Source organism: Neopsephotus bourkii, unplaced genomic scaffold (genome assembly GCF_033783945.1).
Source record: "Neopsephotus bourkii isolate Nb327-2 ecotype Australia unplaced genomic scaffold, CSIRO-AGI_Nbou_v1 NB_42, whole genome shotgun sequence".
NCBI lineage: Eukaryota > Metazoa > Chordata > Aves > Psittaciformes > Psittacidae > Neopsephotus > Neopsephotus bourkii.
Window position 1 is genome coordinate 102,313 of NW_026900559.1, and position 20,667 is coordinate 122,979.

Sequence of the window (20,667 nt, forward strand, 5' to 3'; positions counted from 1 at the left end):
CAGCCGGGAGGGATTCAGTTCTGGGTAGAGGGGCCAATGGGTGATAGTAGTGCTGCAGGGTGGGAATGGAGGGGAAACATCACAGAGCAGATCCCCAGCAAGAGATGGGGCTGCAACTGTTGAGGGTGTGGCTGCCTCCCCTTTATTTTTCTAGTGGAGCCCATCTGTGGGGAGGCAGAAGGGCTTGTGCATATGTAAATGACATTATTAAAGCAGCAAGTTACCGGTTGGTTTGTGCCTTTTTTGGGGAGGTGAACAAGAATGAGGAAATCTGAGGGACCAAGATGTCATTTGGGACACCTCAATGTCAGTAGACTGCATATATGGTACAGAAGAAGGAAAGATGGGAATAACATGGGTCATGAGGGGTGTCCCACCCCCTAAAAGGGTTTCACAGCCCCAAAAAAAACTTAGGAATTTGGAGGACGGGGAAAGATTTAAGGAAAATTAAAGCCTGTGAATACAGGTCTGAGGTGTTGAAACAGTTTTCAAGAGCGGTTTTGACGTGTGGCGTTGGGCTCTGCTCATTGCTGCAATCATGTGCCCTAAATTCGGTACTGCAGGAGAGGAGGGACCGAAGCGGCGCCGGGCGCCTCTCGCTCCTGCCATAATGTGGCCAAACTTCGCTACTGCAGCTCGAGCTCTACGCATGCGTGGTGGAGCTTTTACAGTCAGCCGGTACCTGCAAGGCGCTGCTGTGGCGCCTGCGGGCCGGTACGTTCCGGTGCGGAATGCCGCCGCGTGCTCGCCGGGTGCTCGCCGGGTGCTCGCCGGGTGTTGCTTCCCGTGGCCGCAGCCCGGCTACCGCGCGCCGATTTTGGTCCCTCCGGCGCGCCTTCCGTGGCCAGCGCGTGCGCAGTACCCCGGAGCAGCATGGCGACGGGTCCCGGCACCGGCGGCAGGAACAGGTGAGGGCCGGTGCCATCAAGAGGTGAGCAGAGGCGAGGCGACGTCAGGCCCTTGGGTGGATGCAGGGGGGATTCCTGCCCACTGGCTCCCCAGAGTGGGGGATAGTGCAGCCGACAGAACCGTCCCAATCCCGCTCCGCGGTACAGCTCTGCAAACCCAGCCACCCCTACCTAACCCTACTGCTTATTTCCTTCCGCGACGGCAGGGGGGGCTGTAGCGGCTGTGGCGCGTCCGTGTGCTCTTCTTGCTCAGTGCGTACTGCGCCTCTTTGAGGAGAAGGCGGAAGTGGCGCCCGGCGGGGAGGGTCGTGCTCGGCGGTGAGTGCGGCGGGGGCCGCTGAGGGGCTGGCTGCGGAGCTGGGGTTGCTGGCTAGGAAGCGGAGCCGCAGTCCTGCCTTCCGCAGAGCGCTGCTCGGCTGCTCGGCCCATGCCTGTGTAGGGCCGGGGACTTGCCGCTGCGGTGGCTGGAGGTAGGGAGGACGGTGATGGAACTGAGGCCTGAGCTCTACAGACACTGGGCCGCGGTCTGTCAGCAGCCTGGGCTTAGCTTTAGGCCAGTTTGCCGCGGGTTGGAACCGGCCGGAATGGCTCTGTCTTTGCCTCTTAACTGTGTTACCGGACACCTATGGGAGCGTGTCCTTGTGCAGCCCCCAGTCACCTGGAAAGTGGGCTCTGCTTTTTCAAGCAAGGAATGGAGATTTAAAAATAATCTGGAAACGTTTTAAATATTTTCCTGTTAACTATTTTCCATGTTAACAGTTTTACATTCCTAAACGGGCCGACAAGAAATCTGGGCAGGGGCTTTTGACAAGGGTCTGTAGTGTCAGGACAAGGAGGAATGGCTTTAACCTGACAGAGAGGAGATTGAGGTGAGATCTGAGGAAGAAGTTCTTCCCTGTGAGGGTGATGAGGCGCTGGCACAGGTTGCCCACAGAAGCTGTGGCTGCTTCACCCCTGGAAGTGTTCAAGGCCAGGCTGGATGGGGCTTGGAGCAACCTGGTCTAGTGGAAGGCGTCCCCCCCAGTGGCAGGGGTGTGGAATTAGATGAGTTTTAAGGTCCCTTCCAACGCAAACTGTTCTGTAATCACTCTATGAAAGGACAAAGCAGGTTTTTTGCAAGTGCTAACACAGAACACACAGTGTAAAAGGCACTGTGAAGATGTTAACTAAGCTGTTAGTGCAGCCAGTAACTTTGCCTCCCCCTGTTGCTTTTCTTACCTCTCCCTCATAATCAGTACTTAATCAATTCTGTCAGTGGTATCTAAGGCACGGCACAGTCCACATCACTCATGGGTAGCTGCAGCATGAACAAGTTGTCAGAGGCGAACATGGAAAAGTACTTTCAGCTAACTACTGGGTATAAGGGATATAATTAAAACATTTTCCTCCCACATATGGCTGAGATTTCTATTTAAGAATGAAAAGACTCAGTGTGGTCTATCCAAAACAGATGAAATTGGTGGAAAGCAATGTTGAAGTAATAACATATTACATTAATAAAATCGCTACAAAGTACTGTCACTCTTTACAAAAATATAGAGTTATCGAGTTTAGAAACAGTATCATAGATTGAATTGCACAGTGGTTTGGGTTGAAGGGTTAAAGTTCATCCATTTCCAACCCCCTGCCACATGCAGGGATGCCTTCCACTAGACCAGGTTGCTCCAAGCCCTGTCCAACCGGGCCTTGAGCACTGCCAGGGATGGGGTAGCCACAGGTTCTCAGTCACCCTGGAAATCACCTGTAAGGATTCAGAACACCCCCTAAGGCTGGTCTGCTCCAGTGGCAGAAGCTGTTGGTTGGGTCTAATGAGCTTTTAATGTTGTTGTTTGATTGCTTTTGCCTCAAATGTTACAATTCTAAGTCGTTAGGTTCACATGCTTAAATGATAAGCATAGTGATTATCCAGGAGACTTGGAAGTCTGAAAGATTACTGCTATTAGGAAAACCAAAGCCAGTTGCTGTCTCCACAAAATGTTTGCAGACTTCTACAAGAAACCAGAATTTGTTTTTTTGCAGTTATAAATCCTGCCTGAATCTCCTGTTGCTTTGGCTTGCCTGTCCATGTGATAGCTTTGAAATGAAAGTGTTTCACAGGTATTAATTAAAAGGAACTTGCATCATTATATATGTTCTGCCTGGATGAGGCCACAGAGATAATAGTTACAAACCTCACAGTGCAAACACAGCACTTATCACTTGTCAGTAGACCATTGATTAATATGCTTGGGAATAAGTGTTGCAGGTATTGCTTCATAAACAAGTGATCCAAAGTCACTCCACTGGTCTGTCAGTCTCATGACCCAGAAATCTCTATGTACAAAACTGTTCCTGGCAAAGCAGGAGAAGAGTCTTCCAGTCCATGAAGGCATTGAAAGCATTTCCCCTGCTGGCTGTGTAATTAGTTATGTTTGTGAGCTTCAAGTAAGAAAAGGTATTTGGAATAGTCTTCTGTATTGATTTCCTTATTTATATGACTACTCAGAGTGAATTTCCTAGGAAAAGGCATGTGGAAATTAATTGTACCCAGTGCTTACTGATTAATACTAAAACTTCCTATTTCATCGTACCCAGTACATTCTCTGTACTTTGTGCCTTCACCTTTGCTAAATGCTCAAAGGTATTGCTTCATATTTCAGTGTAAATAGGTTACAATTGATAAATTACTTTTATTTGCTCCCTGTTACTCTAATTATAGTGTAATATTCCAGGCAAGCTGAAGATATTGTCTGGTAGCAATAATTTCTTTTGATTTAGAAAGTTTCTAAATTAATCCTGTGGCTCTTTGGAGCATAAGCATCTGTAAAAGTCCTACTTAAGCTCCATTACATTATGGGACTTTGCAAATGGGAATACTGAGTCTTGTTGCATATGTTGATTTTACAGGGGCTTTAAGTCTGTTTTGAGGTTGGTGTTGTGAATTGTAAGGTATGCTTATTCTTGCAGGAGTTTGCTCTTCTGGTCTGATGGTGCTATTTCAGATCAACCTAATCACTTTGTAAGGTAACAGTGTAAATAGCAACATAGCACAGGATGCTTACTGAAGAAAGGTTGCATTATGGCTTGGTGTTAGAGTTGGAAGAGTGGCATGGGGACTCCCTGTAGTCTTAACTGTGTTTTTGCTGGGACACTATAGCTTGATCCTTAGGAGGTCCACATTTCTGCAGCAGAAGTACTGATCAAATAGATTCTGCACATTACCATTTGGCATGGAAAGCACCTTCCTTTCTGTTGTCACACAATGCATCTGTTGCGTTGGAGAGCAGTATCTGCCTTCCCTGGCCCAAGGACTTTGGGTACCATGTGTGAACAGGCTAAAACCCATTATCCATCTACTTTTCAAGTCTGATAGGACTTCCTAGCTAGAAGCGGGCATTTCAGGTGCGTTACCAAACATAGTTCCAAAGCTTCCTCTGCCTGAGAAACTCCACACTAGCAAAAACAAGAATTACCATGTAATAATGATCCAGTTTAATTTCAGTTGTTCCTCTATCTGAATACTGAATCTTGTCCAAACAAAAAAAAAGTCTTAGAGCAGGCTACCAGGATGAATTCCGAAGGCCGTGGTGTAGTTGTTATAAATTAGTATTTGCATATTGTTGTATTTGACTTTGTTTTGTTCAGCACAGAGGAGCAATATCAGGTTTGGGGGGAATGTTTATTAGGTTTTTACTTCACAGGTCATATATTTGGTAACTGAAAAGGAAGGGCAGCAATTTGATATGAATTTGGGGGTATATACTGGTTGGGGTTTAAAATCCATCCTCTTCTAGCCTGAAAACTTTTTTGAATTCCCCAGGGGAGGAACATGCAAAACTGTTTCAGCAGGCTCAGGAACCATCTGTTCCACCTTCATCAGGGGAGAGATCTGTCATCAACATTCCAAATGAAATTGGGCTTGCTCTAGCCCTGCTCTCTTCGAGATTGGATCTGTGTTCCTACTCGTGGAGAATAAAATAAGTGCCACAAGAAAACGAAGCAATTGCTACTAACATAGTTACAACTTGTAGAGAATAATTTTAAACTGTGGTGGAGTAATCAGGCCTTGGTTAATGGTTTGAGTAATAGCAGTGTAGATATTGATTTGGAAAATTGTTCCTTGCCTCACACCTATACATATGTGTGGAGGAAGGAGGATTTTCATCACAGATAAGATGAAATGGATAAGAGGAGGAGGAACCCTCTTAGTAAAACATGAACAAAATTTTAAAGATGTGTCTCTTACCACCTTGTTTAAGTTGCTTCTTTGTGCCTGAATTTCCCTGTTTCAAGAGAAGAGACAGTAGTAGTTGATGAACCCCTTGGTCATATGCAGATGAAAAGCTCCATGTGGGAGTGGAGTGTATCACAGAATAAGGGGATTTTTGTGTGAGACTGTGGTGGTGACTGGTTGCAGTGAGTCATTCATTCAAATGGCTCTGCTGTAGGACTTCTGTTTCTATAAACTTATTGTACATACCTGCTATGTCTGTAGAAACAATTTAAATAGGCAAAGAGAACACCACTTGCACAGCACTTAAATCTTCAAAGTCATCAATTATCAAGATTTTACTGAGTCAGATCCTGGTTACTTCCTTGTAAGAACAATATTTCAAATAGTCTGTTTTTTCCTAGGATTAGCCCAAGGGAAGAGTTGCATGCTTCTTTGCAATTAATGTGACAGCTGAACTTGGCTAAAGCTATTGTATTTTCCTCTTTGTAACTTCCTGACATCCTTTATGACACCGCTAAAGGGATACATGTTCCTCTTCCTTTTCTTAGTCTCACTAAATATACCCTTATAGCTTAGAATAATGTGAATCTTTCAGTCCTAGGCTGGCTGGTGGTTTCCAGTACCCTGCATACCAGGATTCCCCCTCCACTGGCCTAACTTAGTTACTGAGATTTTTGGGGAAATACGGGTTTCACAAGAGGGTTAATCGTCCTCTGCAGCAGCTGGTAAATAAAAGTTATGCTAGTTTAACAATGGGAGCAAGTAGGTTTGTTTTGATTTGTTTTGATTTGTTTTTCTCTGGAGAAGAGTCCTACTGATAGCAGCCTAAGAAAAAAATCTTTGTCACAGACCATCTTTCTAAGCATTGATTCTTCTGCTTCCATTCTAAGCCATTGAGGGAGCTCTTGTGAGACTCCCCTGCAGTCCTTCATCCAGCTGTGGAGCTCCCAATGCAAGAGGGATGTGGAGCTGTTGGAGCAAGTCCAGAGGAATCCACAGAGATGCTCCAAGCACTGGAGCAGCTCTGCTATGGGGACAGGTTGAGAGTTGGACTTGTTCAGCCTGGAGGAGAGAAGGTTCCCAGGAGACCTTAGAGCAGCTTCCAGTGCCTAAAAGGGCCAACTAGAAATCTGGAGAGGGGATTTTGACAAGGGCCTGTAGTGACAGGACAAGGGAGAATGGCTTTAACCTGACAGAGGGGAGATGAGATATTAGGAAGCTCTCCCTGTGAGGGTGGTGAGGCCCTGGCATGGGTTGCCCAGAGAAGCTGTGGCTGCCCCATCCCTGGCAGTGTCTGTTATTTCATATTACTTTGAGACCTTTGCCTATACTGCTGTGCAAAAGAAGATCAAACTATCACAGGCTTAGTAGGCTTCTTTCACATGCCTGTTCCTGTAGCCCTCAGCCTAATCATACTGCCTTGCACCTTGTGATAACCTCTGTATTTCAAAGAAATGTGGTTTATATAGAAAACTACCCACAGGAGGATTCTAAGAAAATGGTTGTAACCATTAAAAAATAAATGAAAATTTCTTGGACTTCAGAAATTCATATTTGTTGTTCAGACCTTTGTTTGAAGCTCCCTCATCATCAAAAAAGAGCATGAACTCTGAGTACTACTGGTTTGTAGATAGCTTTTTTTGCTGTGGAAGTATTAGTCTTACCATATTTGTAGCTTTTTACACAATTTAAAGTCACATTGGCAGTTCCTAAATGTTATTAGCAGTGCTGTATATTTGAATTTCATTTGCATCACAACATCTGTTTGGTTTGGGCACATGGACTTGCACATAAAGTGATTTGAAACCTGTCCTGTGAATCACTGTATACAGAAAATGTTAAATAACATTTATTCACTGCAAAGGTAAATACGGACTTGAGCTATTGTTGTCCAATAGAACTTGGTTTTGTATAGCATTTTTAATGCAAATTGTATTTGAATGTTTTAGAAGTAAATAATACTGAAGGGGTAAAGAGGCATTTTCAGTAAGCATAGCAAAGACAAAGAGTATTCCTCTTTTTACAGAAATTAGGGGGTTAGATGAAAGAGTTCCTGAAAGATGTGTGTGTTTTTTGTTGGAATTAGGCTGACAGGATGCAGTGCTCTTTCTTATTTATCACGAGGTAAGTAAAAAAGATAGGTAACAGAAACTGGGACAAAACAACACCAGTGATTTTAGTAGAATCATATATTTCTGATTAGAAAGATTTGACTGGAAAGGAAAGTTTTGGAGTATCTTAAATTAATACATCCTTTTGTCATCTTGCAGGGCGTTTCTGTGTAGCACTTGATTAGCTACTATGAGCTTACTCTACAGTGATAACAGTAGTGGAGCCCGAGACGTGGAGAGCGGCTGCTGTGCAGCCATGGCCAGTGCCTGCAGCGCTGGAGCAAAAGAAGACAGTGTCAGCAGCGGGGCTGGAAATCCTCAGAGTTCTTTCACAGAGGAAACACAAGGTTATGATGTGGAGTTTGATCCCCCCCTGGAAAGTAAATATGAATGTCCAATCTGTTTGATGGCTCTTCGTGAAGCAGTGCAGACACCATGTGGTCACCGTTTCTGCAAAGGCTGTATTGTCAAATCCATAAGGTAAAGGAAAATTTGTGGAAGTTGCTTTTAAGAAGGAATTCACTTACCAAAGCAGAGTAGCTTAAGGACAGTGTAAACTGAATAGAACTGCTTGAGGTGAATTACCAGTGAGTGCTAATAGGACTCTGGGAATTTATAATTCATCAAAGGTACTTTCTGATAAACGCCATGTATGGTCAAATATCATGAGTTTGGAGGTTGCAAGAGCTTTAGATACTCTGCCATCTATTATTCTGCTGATGAGAGGCACAGTTACAGTCACGGGTTAGAATTTACCACAGGACTGAGAGGAACTGCAGTGAACCCGTGCTCAGAACACATTTCATAGCAGGTAGAGAAACTTCCTTCTTCAACCCCAGGCATGGAAACTGATTTCTCTTCCTTTTTCAGTTAACAGCAGTCACTCTGCTCGAAGTTCCAGGTCCGCAAACAGTTTTAAACCATTTCAATGACGAGAAGCTTTTGTTCATACTAGTTTGTAATGTCTGCAGTGCTATAATGATTGATGTCATTGAGAAGCTTCTACAGAGCTAAAATGAAAATGGAAAGTCACTTTTTTTTAATTTATTTATTGATTGTCACAGCCTTTATTTGATCAGGATAAAAAATGGCTTCTGTTCATTCCTTGTTTCCACACTGTCCAGCTCAAGTGAGCCCAGAGTTTAAGGATATTAAATTACAAAGGATGGGTAAGCAGTTTTTGACGAATTGCTTCTTGTGACTTACACAAACAACTGTAGTTGTCCATGTTGAAGGAGTTGTGGCTACAACTAGAAAGACTTTTTAATAAAGCTTTCAAAGTCTCATATCTTACAATTTGAGGGACAGGATTAGACCAGATGGGTTTGATCACAGAAAAAGTTTTCCTCCCAGAAAGTCTTGGCATCTTTTTAAATAACTCTATTTGAAGTGCTATGAGTCATGGTAGTAAAGAAGCTTGCTTACCTAAGAAGCTACAAATTGTAGTTTACAAATTATACTTTCCAGAAAGCACTTGATAAGAAATACTGGAAGAACCAAGTTCAGATGCAGTAACTAATTAAGTTTCACTTCTTCTTGTATCTTAGGTCAAAGCTGACTTAGGGCTTGTAAAAGACCTTACCGAATATCAGAACTTTTTATTGGTAAAGCAGAATTATGAGCTGATAAGGGGCAGCAAGGAAAGCTTTGAGAGCTAGCAGTGCATGCCAGCTATGTTCAGTTTCTGGGCTCAAATTCTCAATTGATAAAATCAGAGCAGGCTTTTTCTTCAAACAAAATACTTGTGGCGTTACTTTTCATACCTACATTTTAATTTCAAGGGAAATTATAGGAATATTTATTGTGCTTTGTAGCAGATGATTATTGTTTCACAGGTACTGTTTTGCAGGGCACACCCAAGTGCAATAAGTAATTACAGCGTAGGAAAGCCTCCACCGGAACATAGATTGGAACCAAGGTGCATAAACTCAGTTGTGTGATAGAAGATGTATAGCAACATCTTTGTCTGTAGATGGGTCTAAGCAGCCTTTTAAACACAGTCCCTATACTTGTAAAGGGTGTTTGAAGCCTAGTGACAGGACAAGGGGGAACGGCTTCAACCTGACAGAGGGGAGATTGAGACTGAATATTAGGAAGAGATTCTTCCCTGCGAGGGTGGTGAGACACTGGCACAGTGACAGAGGGTTGGAACTAGATGAGCTTTAAAGTCCCTTCCAACCCAAACCATTCTGTGATTATGTGATCAATATATTACAGTGTTACTGCTTTTTTCTTACTATAATCACTGGAAATCTGCCATTCATTCTTATTTTAACCTTTGCCTGCTAGTCATTTAAACTGGGGATCTGGTAATCATTATTTCAGATTATCCGTTGTTGGCTCTTTTTACACATGATTAGCTTTTCTGTATAGAAATCAGGCTGCTGTCTTCTCAGCAGGCCTACAGAGCTTCACTAAACAGGGGATTTGAAATACACCTGTGATAACTGATTAGTGTAGGTTGTCTGTGAGGTGAAGGAATGTTCCTGAGCTGTGACCAGCATTCTGATCCTAGCCCTGGGAGCTAGGAAACAAAACAGCACACTAGGTATTTTCAGTTTTCCACTTATTTAGGAGTATGACTGTCAGATTTGTGGTGAGCAAAACCTAGGTAAGGAAGTTCATTGTCTCTTTCTGAAGTCTCAGCTTTACCCCCACTTCCTCTAGCAACGTTGCTGATGGAGTTGCTGAGCAATTATTTCCTTTTCCAACAAAGAACACAAATTTCCTCCTGGTCTCCACAGCCCACTAGGTTCTACTTCCCCTCCTGCTTCTGAGCAGTGACAATGCTCTGGCCTTTGATCTTTCCACCACAACTGTTCTGACATTTTTCTGGCCCATGTATTTTTCCATTTTAAGGCTGTTTCCTTTAGCACTTCAGCTCAGAAGCTTTGATCTCCGTGCCTCCTCAACTGTATTACTTGCTTGTGAATAGATACTTTGACCTGCTGCTTTCAGAAATGAGCTGATACTGGATATTTTTTAAAGAAAGATTTGGTAGAGGTGAATCCCTTTTTTACTCCATGTCTAATGATTCTTGTGTTTAATGCAGGTAGACAACCTGACAAAGTGGAACAGGCTTGTGCATGTTTTGTGCACCCATGTTCCACCATCGGACTCCAAACTTGCGCCAGTTAGCACCAACTTCTAGTCCGTTTGCTGTTAAAATGGCTTCAGATACAACACCCAGTTCTAAATCCAGTGTAATTTTCATAGAATCGCAGACTGATTTGGTTTGGAAGGGCCCTTAAAGCTCATCCAGCCCCCTGCTGGATGAGGACTCCTTCCACTAGATCAGGTTGCTCAAAGCCCTGTCCAGCCTGGCCTTGAGCACTGCCAGGGATGGGGCAGCCACAGCTTCTCTGGGCAACCTCTGCCAGGGCCTCACCACCCTCACAGGGAAGAACCTCCTAATATCTCATGTCAATCTCTCCACTCAGGTTAAAGCCATTCCCCCTTGTCCTGTCCCTACAGGCATTCATAAAAAGTCCCTCTCCAGATTTCTTGGTGCCTTCAGGTACTTGGAAAGCTGCTATAAGGAGTCTTCCAATACTTAATACTTTTCATAGTATTTTTTGTGTCTTAAGTTTTTTTCATCTTTCTTTGCTACATAAATATGCAAATTAAAAGATGAGCAAATGGTTGTCCAAGAAAAACAGTGAAATATGTGAAATGTAATGCCTAATAGATGAAATGAATCTGGAACAACAAAGAGATTTTTGCTTTTGCTCAGCTGTCAGCATCTTGGCTCTTTATGAAGTGAGAAGGAAAGGAGAGAAGGTCCAAGAATCTTTAAAGGATTGCTTTGAAATAGTATGTGAAATATTCTTTGTTGTTTGAGCTATGTTATTACTTGCAGAAATGGGATCGTAAGTTCTCAGTTTCTTTACATCCTCCTCAAGTTTATTCCCACAGTATCCATTTGGCATTTGTCCAAATAAAAACTACTGAGTTAGAAACTGCTGCTACCCCAGTCATGCCACCTCTGCTAGAGCTTGTGTATTGACAATTCTCTCATGTACAGTGCATACTCTCTCCTAAATGTCACATAAATGCCATTTTTTTTCAAAGACTTCCTTAATGTGTTATAATTTGGCCACTAATGTCTTGCTAATGTAAAAATACTTTAAGGGCAAAGGGAACTTGGAGTATCTTTCTCCTTTCTTCTTGGCATTACAGAGATGCAGGTCACAAATGTCCGGTAGACAATGAAATTCTGCTTGAAAATCAACTTTTTCCTGACAACTTTGCTAAACGGGAAATCCTTTCATTAACGGTGAAGTGTCCTAACAAGGGCTGCAGTATGAAGATGGAGCTGAGGCATTTAGAGGTGAGAATTAGCTTGGAAAACATGCAACATGGTTTTCATGAGCAAGTCAAAATTCTGAATAACATAGATGGTCATGTTTATGCTGATGCAGTGCACTGTTTATTCAAGTCTATAGCTACATGTATTTGGTTTTAGGTCAGCTTTTAATTGTAATTAGGTCATTCGCAAGTGAACATTGTAGTGCATAAAAATTGCATTGATGCAGTTTTCTCTTTTGGATCAATCATGTTTGTGTTTTGACCTGTATCTGTACTTCACACAAATTCCCTAAAGTCAGTTTAATATTCTTTCAAAGCAGCTAGGTACATTAGTTGAAATATTTTGTTTTGGAAAATAAAATGCAAAGTGAAAAGGCCAAACACAGAGCAAGTATTTATTTGCATGAAGGAAGGATTACAGTTCATTCCTCTTGTACTGTATCTTGAAAACAGATGAGACCACAGTACCTGTTTATAGTATCAAATCCCTCTTTTGTCCTTGTTCAGGACCATCAGCTGCAGTGTGATTTTTCCACTGTGGAATGCCCACAGTGCCAAGGAGCCTTCCAGAAGAACCATCTGAAAGAGCACATAACACAGGAGTGCCCAAGGCGTCAAGTCTGTTGTCCAAACTGTGCCACATCTATGGCCTATGAAGATAAAGAGGTACTTTGCATAAATCTCAGCTTTTCAACCCTCATGGGTTTGCTTGTAAACAGAATATCAGTTTAAAAAAAAAAATACTTGGTATAGAAGAGCTCTCAGTGCTGCACAGGTGAGATGCTACAAACTCAGGTCATTAGTCTAGAGCAGCCAAAAGCTGGAGAGAGGATTGTGCTTAAATACCAACTTAATTGGAACTCTGCATGTGAACAGACTTGGGTAAGAACTGTTGAATTTTGGCCTTCCCATCAGTGAAGCCAATACCTACTGCCAAAGAAACACACGAAGCAGTATTTGCATTTATAGTTGTTATGCCTGGCAGAAAGCATGTGTCAGGAGCTGAATCTTTTGGGGATATCTACTCACATAAGACCAAGACAATTTCTGATTCTTCTCTGGCTCTGCATTTTTTTTTACTGGGGTGATGCCGAGGATTGTCCTTTCCTTTTTGAGCTTCTGGTTCTTTATATGGATGTGGTTGATCACAGTTGCATACAGCTAAGTGCAGAATTGGAAAGTAAATAAAGATAATAGCATCAGAGCAGTCTTTTTAAACTGTGTAACTTCATTCTTTCTTTCTTCTCTTTTTTTTCTGTTTGGTAACCAAGCTTCATGACCAAACATGCCCACTTGCCAATGTATTTTGTGAATATTGCAACACAGTGCTCATCAGAGAGCAGGTAAGAGACAACCTTTTCTCTGTGTTTAATCTGTGGCAGATGTTTTGCATGTACATTACTTCTTTAATATGAGATCTAATTGGAAGAAATGGTTTGCCTACTAGCCAATAAATCTTTACCTGTCTCTGTCTGAAAATGCTTCATCCAGTGCAGGTGTAATAATCTGTCAAATGCTGCTTCAGTTTTCAGCTGCAAGTCTGGTCAGCCTCTGGGATTTTTGGCTGCAAAGCACATTTAGCTATATTGCTTCTTGACTGGGGCCATGCTGTGTGGTTTTGATCTTGAGTGGAGGCTAAAGAACACCAAGCTGCCCGTGCTTATGGCTGAAATTAGAAAACAAGGCTCTCATTTGGGCAGGGAAGGAGAGTATTTGTAATTAGCTATTGTTGGAAATTAGTTATAAATAATTCACTGTGAACTGTACATGCTGGCTGGAATTCTGCTTCTCCATTATTATTGTAATAGTCATTACTATTTCTTCTAGTGAGTAACCTCATCAACAGGAAGATAAATGTGTTTTAATTTGCAGCCCATCTCTGTTAAAATTAAGAATGAACTTGTCAAATCGGAGAAATATTCTAAAAACCAGGATTGAGTTCAGTAATGACAAAGGCAAAAATGTGTTGTAAGGTAGAATAATGAACTGTATTATCCTTTGCTCTGCTTAGAGCTCTTAAGGTCTCAGCAGAAGCTGTCCAGCTTTTGAGGTGGGGATGGATAGGGAGGATCCTGACCAGTGGGATAATTGGGTCTGGAAAACACAGACCATAAGAATAAATGAAGTATGTTGGGCTTTTTGGGGAAGAGGATAATGAAGACAGATATGAGAAGTATATGCAAGTAGTGCTTCAGAAAGGAAGAAAATGCCCCGTCCCTGGCAGTGTTCAAGGTCAGGTTGGATGGGGCTTGGAGAAACCTGGTCTAGTGGAAGGTGTCCATGGCCGTAGCAGGGAGATGGAACTGGAGTCTTTAATGTCCCTTCCAACTGAAACCATTCTGTTACTCTGTGAGTGTATGAATCTATTAAATGGACTGTGATCTAGCTTTGAGGACAGGCTAGAAATGAAAGGCATTTGTTCTAGCAAGAAAACCTGAATGCTTTCTGATGCCTTCTGTAAGAACAAAGGTAATGAATTGTTAATGTACAGGCAAGGAGGTAGAATTTTTGTCATCAGCTACCATTTTGGTTCAAAAGTTCCATGTTTCTTTGAGAAATTATATAGGTATAAACTGATCTGACTTCTGCTACATATTCAAAGTCCATGCAGTCATATTCTTTTAGGATGGTATAAAAGAATAAAACTCTCAATTGAGCAATTAATTTCAAATCTGATTTGTTTCAGATGCCTAACCATTATGACAATGATTGTCCTACTGCTCCAGTGCCTTGTTTTTACAATGCTTTTGGGTGTCCAGAAAAGGTAAGCCTTTTGTCAGAATAAGGAATTGCAGACCTCCTGCATGTGTTTGTTGTTTGGGGTTTTTTTTAATGTTTCCTTATTCTTGTCTTATTCGCCAGCCCAAATCCTCAGTGATTCGTGGGGGGGTTTTTTGGTTTGGTTGTGGGGTTTTTTTGTTGTTGTTGCTTTGAGGTATCTTGATTGTAAACCAGTACATATTCGTACACTGCCTTTTTAAAGTCCTTTTCAAATTTAAAAAAACTCTATGAATGATTTGCTTGATAACTTGCTTTTATTAATCTGTTAGTGTTTGCTCAGTTTTCGTGGCAATAAGGTAGCTTCTAGTGTTTCTTCCAAAGTTCTGACCAAACAGAGTGATGGCTCTTAGTGCTCTGTGAAGAAAACCTGACAGTGCTTTAAATTTGAGTAAATTCTAGAATGATTTAATCTGGATAATACTGTTTTTAGTTGCTTAATACCTCTTTGTAAAAATGGGTCTTTTCCCTTCAGCATTTCTACATCAGTTTTCATGCACCTTTGTGTTTGGTATGGGGGAGCATTTTAGCCAATCAATGAAGGGAATACATTGCTGATTTATAAGACAGAAAAATAGGAAATGCATGTTTATCACTAACACTTTTTTTACCATGTCACTCATTTTGAGTTGAACAGTACTTGCCCACTGGCATTTGAATTGCCTTTCTCATTTGTCATAACAGCAATCTTAAATTTGGAACCCTCCACTGGCTGAGTGTTAGTTTGTCACATCACCTGTCCTTGATTTGTATTCCAGTTTTTCACACATAACGGAAGAAACTAGTTTGGTTTTCTTCCAAGCCACGTTTAAGATGGGATTGCAGATAACATTTGATGCATTCCTAATTCCACGTCTCTTAAATTCTAGATGCAAAGGAATGAACTGGCACGACACATGCAGGAGTTTACTCAGGTTCACATGAGAATGATGGCACAGAGTTTTCAAAACATCAGTGTTACTGCAACAAATCCTGTACCCTTCATCAATGGCTTACCCTTTGAGCCTGCCCTCTTCTCACATGCATCACATGCCACGTATGATTGTAATCCAGAAGTTGAAAACTTCAAAGAAACTATTCAGCAGTTGGAAGGTCGTCTGGTAAGACAAGATCACCAAATCAGAGAACTCATTGCTAAAATGGAGACTCAGAACACTCACATGGCAGAACTCAAACGTACTATCCGAAATTTGGAGGGAAAGATTACTGAAATGGAAGCACAGCAATGCAATGGCATTTATATCTGGAAGATTGAGAACTTCAGTGGACTTCAGAAAGCCCAGGAAGAAGAGAGACCTGTTGTGATGCACAGTCCTGGCTTCTATACTGGAAAGCCTGGCTACAAGCTGTGTTTACGCCTGCATATCCAGTTACCAAATGCTCAGCGGTGTGCTAATTTTATTTCTCTGTTTGTCCACACTATGCAAGGAGAATATGACAGCCATCTGCCTTGGCCCTTCCAAGGCACTATACGACTTTCTATTTTGGATCAGTCAGAAGGCCCTGACAGGCAGAACCATGAAGAAGTAATGGAGGCCAAGCCAGAGTTACTAGCCTTCCAGAGACCAACAATTCACCGCAATCCGAAAGGGTTTGGTTATGTGACTTTCATGCACCTGCAAACCTTGAAACAAAGAACCTTTGTAAAGGATGATACACTTCTGGTGCGCTGTGAAGTTATAACACGTCTAGATTTAAACAGTCTCCGCAGAGAAGGATTTCAAGCTCGCAGTGCTGATGGAGCTATGTAGCTTGAAAGTCTCAACCAGAGGAGTGGAGCCACTAGTCATGTTATTCCATCACAGAGTATGCTTCATCATCCGTATATGTTTGCAAAGGATCATAATTGCCAACATAGTTGATCTTCACCTGAATAGAATTTTGTTGTTGCTGATATACTTTTTTTTTTTTCTCTATGAGGTCATGTATTCAATTATTTGGTATTGTTCTCTCTTAAAGTAATAAGCTACTTCGGTAGCAAGCTAACTAAATGAAGTGTTGTCAATCAAAACTTCCTTAACAGGAAAGTCCTGTTGACATATCTGTACATCTCAGTTAGGCAAAACTTCATCAGAAAAGACCTGTAACTCTTTTCACGTCAGTACCTTGGAATAGATACTGTATCAGGGAAATACCTACATTCATGAAGATGAGGGGTTTTTTTGTTAGTTTTGTTTTTTTCACAGTTCTTGGGAGAGTTGAGACAGTTCTCTGTATTGACTTACACAGAAGTTTGAATTGGCTATGCTTCTCATGAAATCTGAAGTCAGGTTAAGGCTTTGCTCAGAATGCCTAGGGTTGAGGTGTGCTTTGACCCTTACCTTCTGTGCTGTTCTCTTCAGGAAGTTGCATGTTGATGTAGAATTGACTCTAGTAGTAGTGTCTGAAAGACACTTTCAGAAACATGGTAGTGTTGTGGAGAAGGCTAAATAACTCTGAGCTGAGTTTACTGAGGAGATACTTTTAATGTGTTCTGAAAGCAACCCCCAGTTCTTTATTTTGAACACGCTTTTTGTAAGTGTGTGCTCTGGGCCCAAAATGTCAATCACCATCACCAGAGAGACAAAAGGGTAGCATTTGGATGAGATACCTTTGTGTTGGTGGGATCTCCTAGTGCTGGGTATTTTTCAGGTTGTGAGTTGGATACATGAGTGAAGGTACGTAGTAACTGTATAGGGTGATGCAGAACTGGGCCTGCTGTTGTTGAAACCTGAACTTGTACCAAAGGTGAACTTGTGATCTGCAGCTGTTCGAGTGATCTGCTGGTGCTGTGGATGACTTATGATTTGTTGTCTCCTGTGAATTCTCAGGGGCCATATCAGCATCCATCTGCTATGGGTATTTCCTGTACCATTAGACAGTAGGAGCTAGGCCACCCTCAACACTTTGGAGGGAAAGAAAAACCTGTTAATTTGACACTGTGAGGAGAAATTGCAGTCCTGTTTGCTCTTAGGAAGAAAATCCATAGTTCCTCATTGACCAAACACTAGATTCACTATGGCAAGAATTCAGGTGCTTACTAACGTTTGTGTATGTTACTGCTCTCTGTTATTGACTCTGTATGCCAGAAAAATGTTAGTTTTGACCAAAGTTGAGTAGTTCAAGTTCACTGGGGCTAAAAATTCTAACTTACCATGGTGCTGATAAAGTCTGACTCTTGGCTTTAAAAGGAGTGAAGAATAAGGTTTTGTCCGCCCCATAACATGAAGTGTAGAGTCTGATACTGAAGAAAGAGCTAAGTGATACATAAGCATATGTTTATTATTTCTCTAAATGTTAAAGCAACCTAAAGACTCAAAACACTGCAATTTAAAAGATACTGAAGAGTTATTTGGCCTTATCAAATCAATGCCGTGGGTATCATCAATGGGGAAAGTGTGTATGCTTAATACATACAAAGCTAACGAGGGACTACTATAGTGTGTGGATTTGGGAGGATGACAAATTCCAGGACCCACCCTACCACTTCATCATCATATTCAGATGACTAAAGTTGATTTTGCAGATAGAGCCTATTAGTTGAAGAGGAATTATGTTAAATGGAGTACTGTCACTAGTGAGACATGAATTTCCTAACTAATGGTAAATTCAGTCAGTCATTGAGTGAGTGTGTGTATTCTGTGTGTTTAGAGGACAGGTGAACATACATTACCCAAAACAGAAAGAGATCCAGGCTTTCAAACTGTCTTTTTGAACATCTTAAGTAGTTTTGTACCGAACAGCCTCATCCTATTAGGATTCAGAGTGCCTTCAGTTAGACTACTCCTAGTAGTTAAACCATTCTTAACCAAGAGCTTTTAACGTGCATGGTACTGCTCGGTTCCACTGAGCAGTAACCCGAAGACACTGTACACTAGTAACCTGGTCATTTTCAAGCTATGTTAGTTATCCATGTTCTTTCAAGATGCTCAAAGACTACCATTCTCCTCTCTTAATATTTTTTTTGAGGGGGTGGGGGAGCAGGGGACTTGTAATTTGAGAGCTTCTTCCTGCCAGTTACTTTCTCAACCCTAGTGATCCTAACAACAAATGTCCTTAATCTGTGTTCTAATAATTTATACCCAGGGCTCACCAAGTGCATTAATACTTTCTTGCCTTTTGAATCTTTGTGTTACGAACTGAATTTTTGCTCTGAGCTGTATCTGCTAGATCTGACTATACTTCTGCCTTGGGAGGAGCCTCAGTTTGGTGGCAGGTTCAGGAGTTTAAATGATTTGGGTTAATACTGTACAGTAACACAGACTGATAGGGAATAAAATGCTAATGCATATATAATACTGCATTGGCCACAGTAACATGGATGTTTTAGTCACTGCTGCTATTCTACTGTTTTTGTATTTTAATATTACCAGGCAGAACTCCTAGTGATTCCAAATTACTGTAATGCCAGAATTTTACATCAGATACTCTTAGAGCTAATTTGCTTAGTATCAGTTACATCTTACTTTCATGAAAAATTATAAATGTTAATGAAATGTTTATTCATGTATTTATTCCGGTTTCCTCTTTCTTTCCCCACCTTCCAAGCTACTCTTCATTTTAATGGCAGTTCCAGAACTTTCTCTTACAAATAAGAACTTCAGCTGATGGAAGAATTCAGGAGTGTACATTTTTGCCATCTCAATATATAGTCTTTGTGACTATTATCTTGTGTTTGAACTTTTCTGAGGTTAGCACAAAGAGATTCAGTTTCTGTGTGAAAATGCATTTTCACTGGAACAGCATCTCTTCACCTTCCTCCAGATCTCACCTTCTGAGAAATCACTTTATCATGGTGGATTGAGGTGTAATTGCTAGAACTGCTTAAATGGAAGTAGAAAGGTATGCAGCGTTGAGACCTGTTTCTAAAACAAATAGGAAGTAATTAGAGGATTTAACCACTTACTGCATAATTTTGTCAGGAATGGGGTTCTTAGGTCTGTAACTCTTGGTGCCTTGCAGCATAACTGGATCTCAACTCAAGGTGGTTTAGAGAGTGGCTTAGCCTTTTTTATCTCCCAGATTTCAGTTGTTTTGAATGTGGTTTAAGCCAGTCATACTTAATACGTGTCTTTGCAAAGCTGCTATGGCACAAATTCTCCCTTTATAATATATTGCAAATGTGTTTACCTTTTTGCCTCTGAATGTCTTCCCCTGCAGGGCAGGGAGAATTCTTTTTCTAAAGATGTTGGTATGTAATGTATATGTGGGAGCTCAGATAATGTGAGATGTATAGACTTGAGCTAGTCGCATGATATGCCTGATCATGTTTGCTGTGGGATTAAACTTGCCCATGAAATAAAATGAAGGTGGCCTTTCTGTTCTTATTCAGAGAAGCTTTCACATCAAATACATTGATGATGGATGCAAAACATGATTCTGGGGTCAGTGTTAAAGGTTTGTATTAGTTTGCATTTGAACAGAATGAAACTACTCCTGTTCCCTACGAAATATCAATAGATTAATATACATTTTGTAATTAATTGCACAGCTGTATTTCTGACAGGACTTTAAAAAATAAACTAATTAAACTGTGCGCAGCATGCTGGACCTTTATTCCTCTGGAGGGTGTTCAGAAAGATAAGCTGACACAGGACCTCTGGGGTAGTTTTTCTGTCTTGTTGGCTGGTCTTAATGAGGGATGTACCATATAGCACCATGCAGGCAAAAAGGATATTTCAAGATAAAATCTTGTGTCATTTATGAAGGGTACAGATAATTTTCTTCATTGCTAGAAGACAGAGCTAGTGCAATTGATAATAAATTCAGTGTTCTCATGTAATTTAAGATGCAATATAGGATGATCATCTTTGATTGCTGAATACGATCACCTCTGGCGACATCCTGCTTGCTTCTTATGCTTATCACAACACCAGCTCTGGGTTGAAGGTTTGCTGCAAGATACTCTGATCAGAAACCAAAGGGAGTTCCTCTGTGAGAGAAATGAGTGGTTGCTTCGTGGCAATCTGCTAATTTATCTCAACCACAGAGAGAGGCTGGAGCTGTTTTTTAACAGCATCTGCAGAAGGGAAATCTTGATTTCAGATTCCATGCCCCATCAAATGTATATTTTATTCGAGACATTCAAATTTATCTGGGAAATGTGATGGTATTTATTAGACATAATCTTTAAGGCAAGTGGAGTTAATGTCAAGTTAATTACAACTTACTTGGTCCTCATAGCTTTCACGTGTAATGGATGGGAAAGCATGCTCAGATACCATACAATCCCAGACTGGTTTGGGTTGAAGGCACCTTAAAGCTCATCCTGTTCCAACCCCCTGCCATGGGCAGGGACACCTTCCACTAGATCAGATTCGTCGAAGCCCCGTCCAACCTGGCCTTGAACACTGCCAGGGACAGGGCAACC

The 20,667-nt window shown here is 41.5% G+C and overlaps 1 protein-coding gene across 2 annotated transcripts; it reads left to right on the forward strand.

Annotated features, from left to right (window-relative positions):
• Nucleotides 1–781: 781 nt before the first annotated feature.
• Nucleotides 782–16,309, forward strand: TRAF6 (TNF receptor associated factor 6). 2 transcript variants are annotated; one of them, XM_061347116.1, is made up of 7 exons: nt 782–908; nt 7,392–7,712; nt 11,412–11,562; nt 12,048–12,206; nt 12,812–12,883; nt 14,227–14,304; nt 15,188–16,309. In XM_061347116.1, exons 2-7 carry the CDS (start codon nt 7,423–7,425, stop codon nt 16,067–16,069), a joined length of 1,632 nt encoding a protein of 543 aa, XP_061203100.1. In that variant the 5' UTR covers nt 782–908; nt 7,392–7,422; the 3' UTR covers nt 16,070–16,309. The 2 variants fall into 2 exon arrangements, with proteins under 2 accessions (XP_061203100.1, XP_061203091.1); XM_061347107.1 differs by lacking the exon at nt 782–908 and adding an exon at nt 6,413–6,985.
• Nucleotides 16,310–20,667: the final 4,358 nt, after the last annotated feature.

What these genes read in the sequence shown, in the direction of transcription:
- TRAF6 (XM_061347116.1), top strand. Translation starts at nt 7,423, where the DNA reads ATGAGCTTACTCTACAGTGATAACAGTAGTGGAGCCCGAGACGTGGAG. An exon ending in TGTATTGTCAAATCCATAAG is followed by an intron (nt 7,713 to 11,411) that starts GTAAAGGAAAAT and finishes TTGGCATTACAG; the next exon opens with AGATGCAGGTCACAAATGTC. An exon ending in TGGCCTATGAAGATAAAGAG is followed by an intron (nt 12,207 to 12,811) that starts GTACTTTGCATA and finishes TTGGTAACCAAG; the next exon opens with CTTCATGACCAAACATGCCC.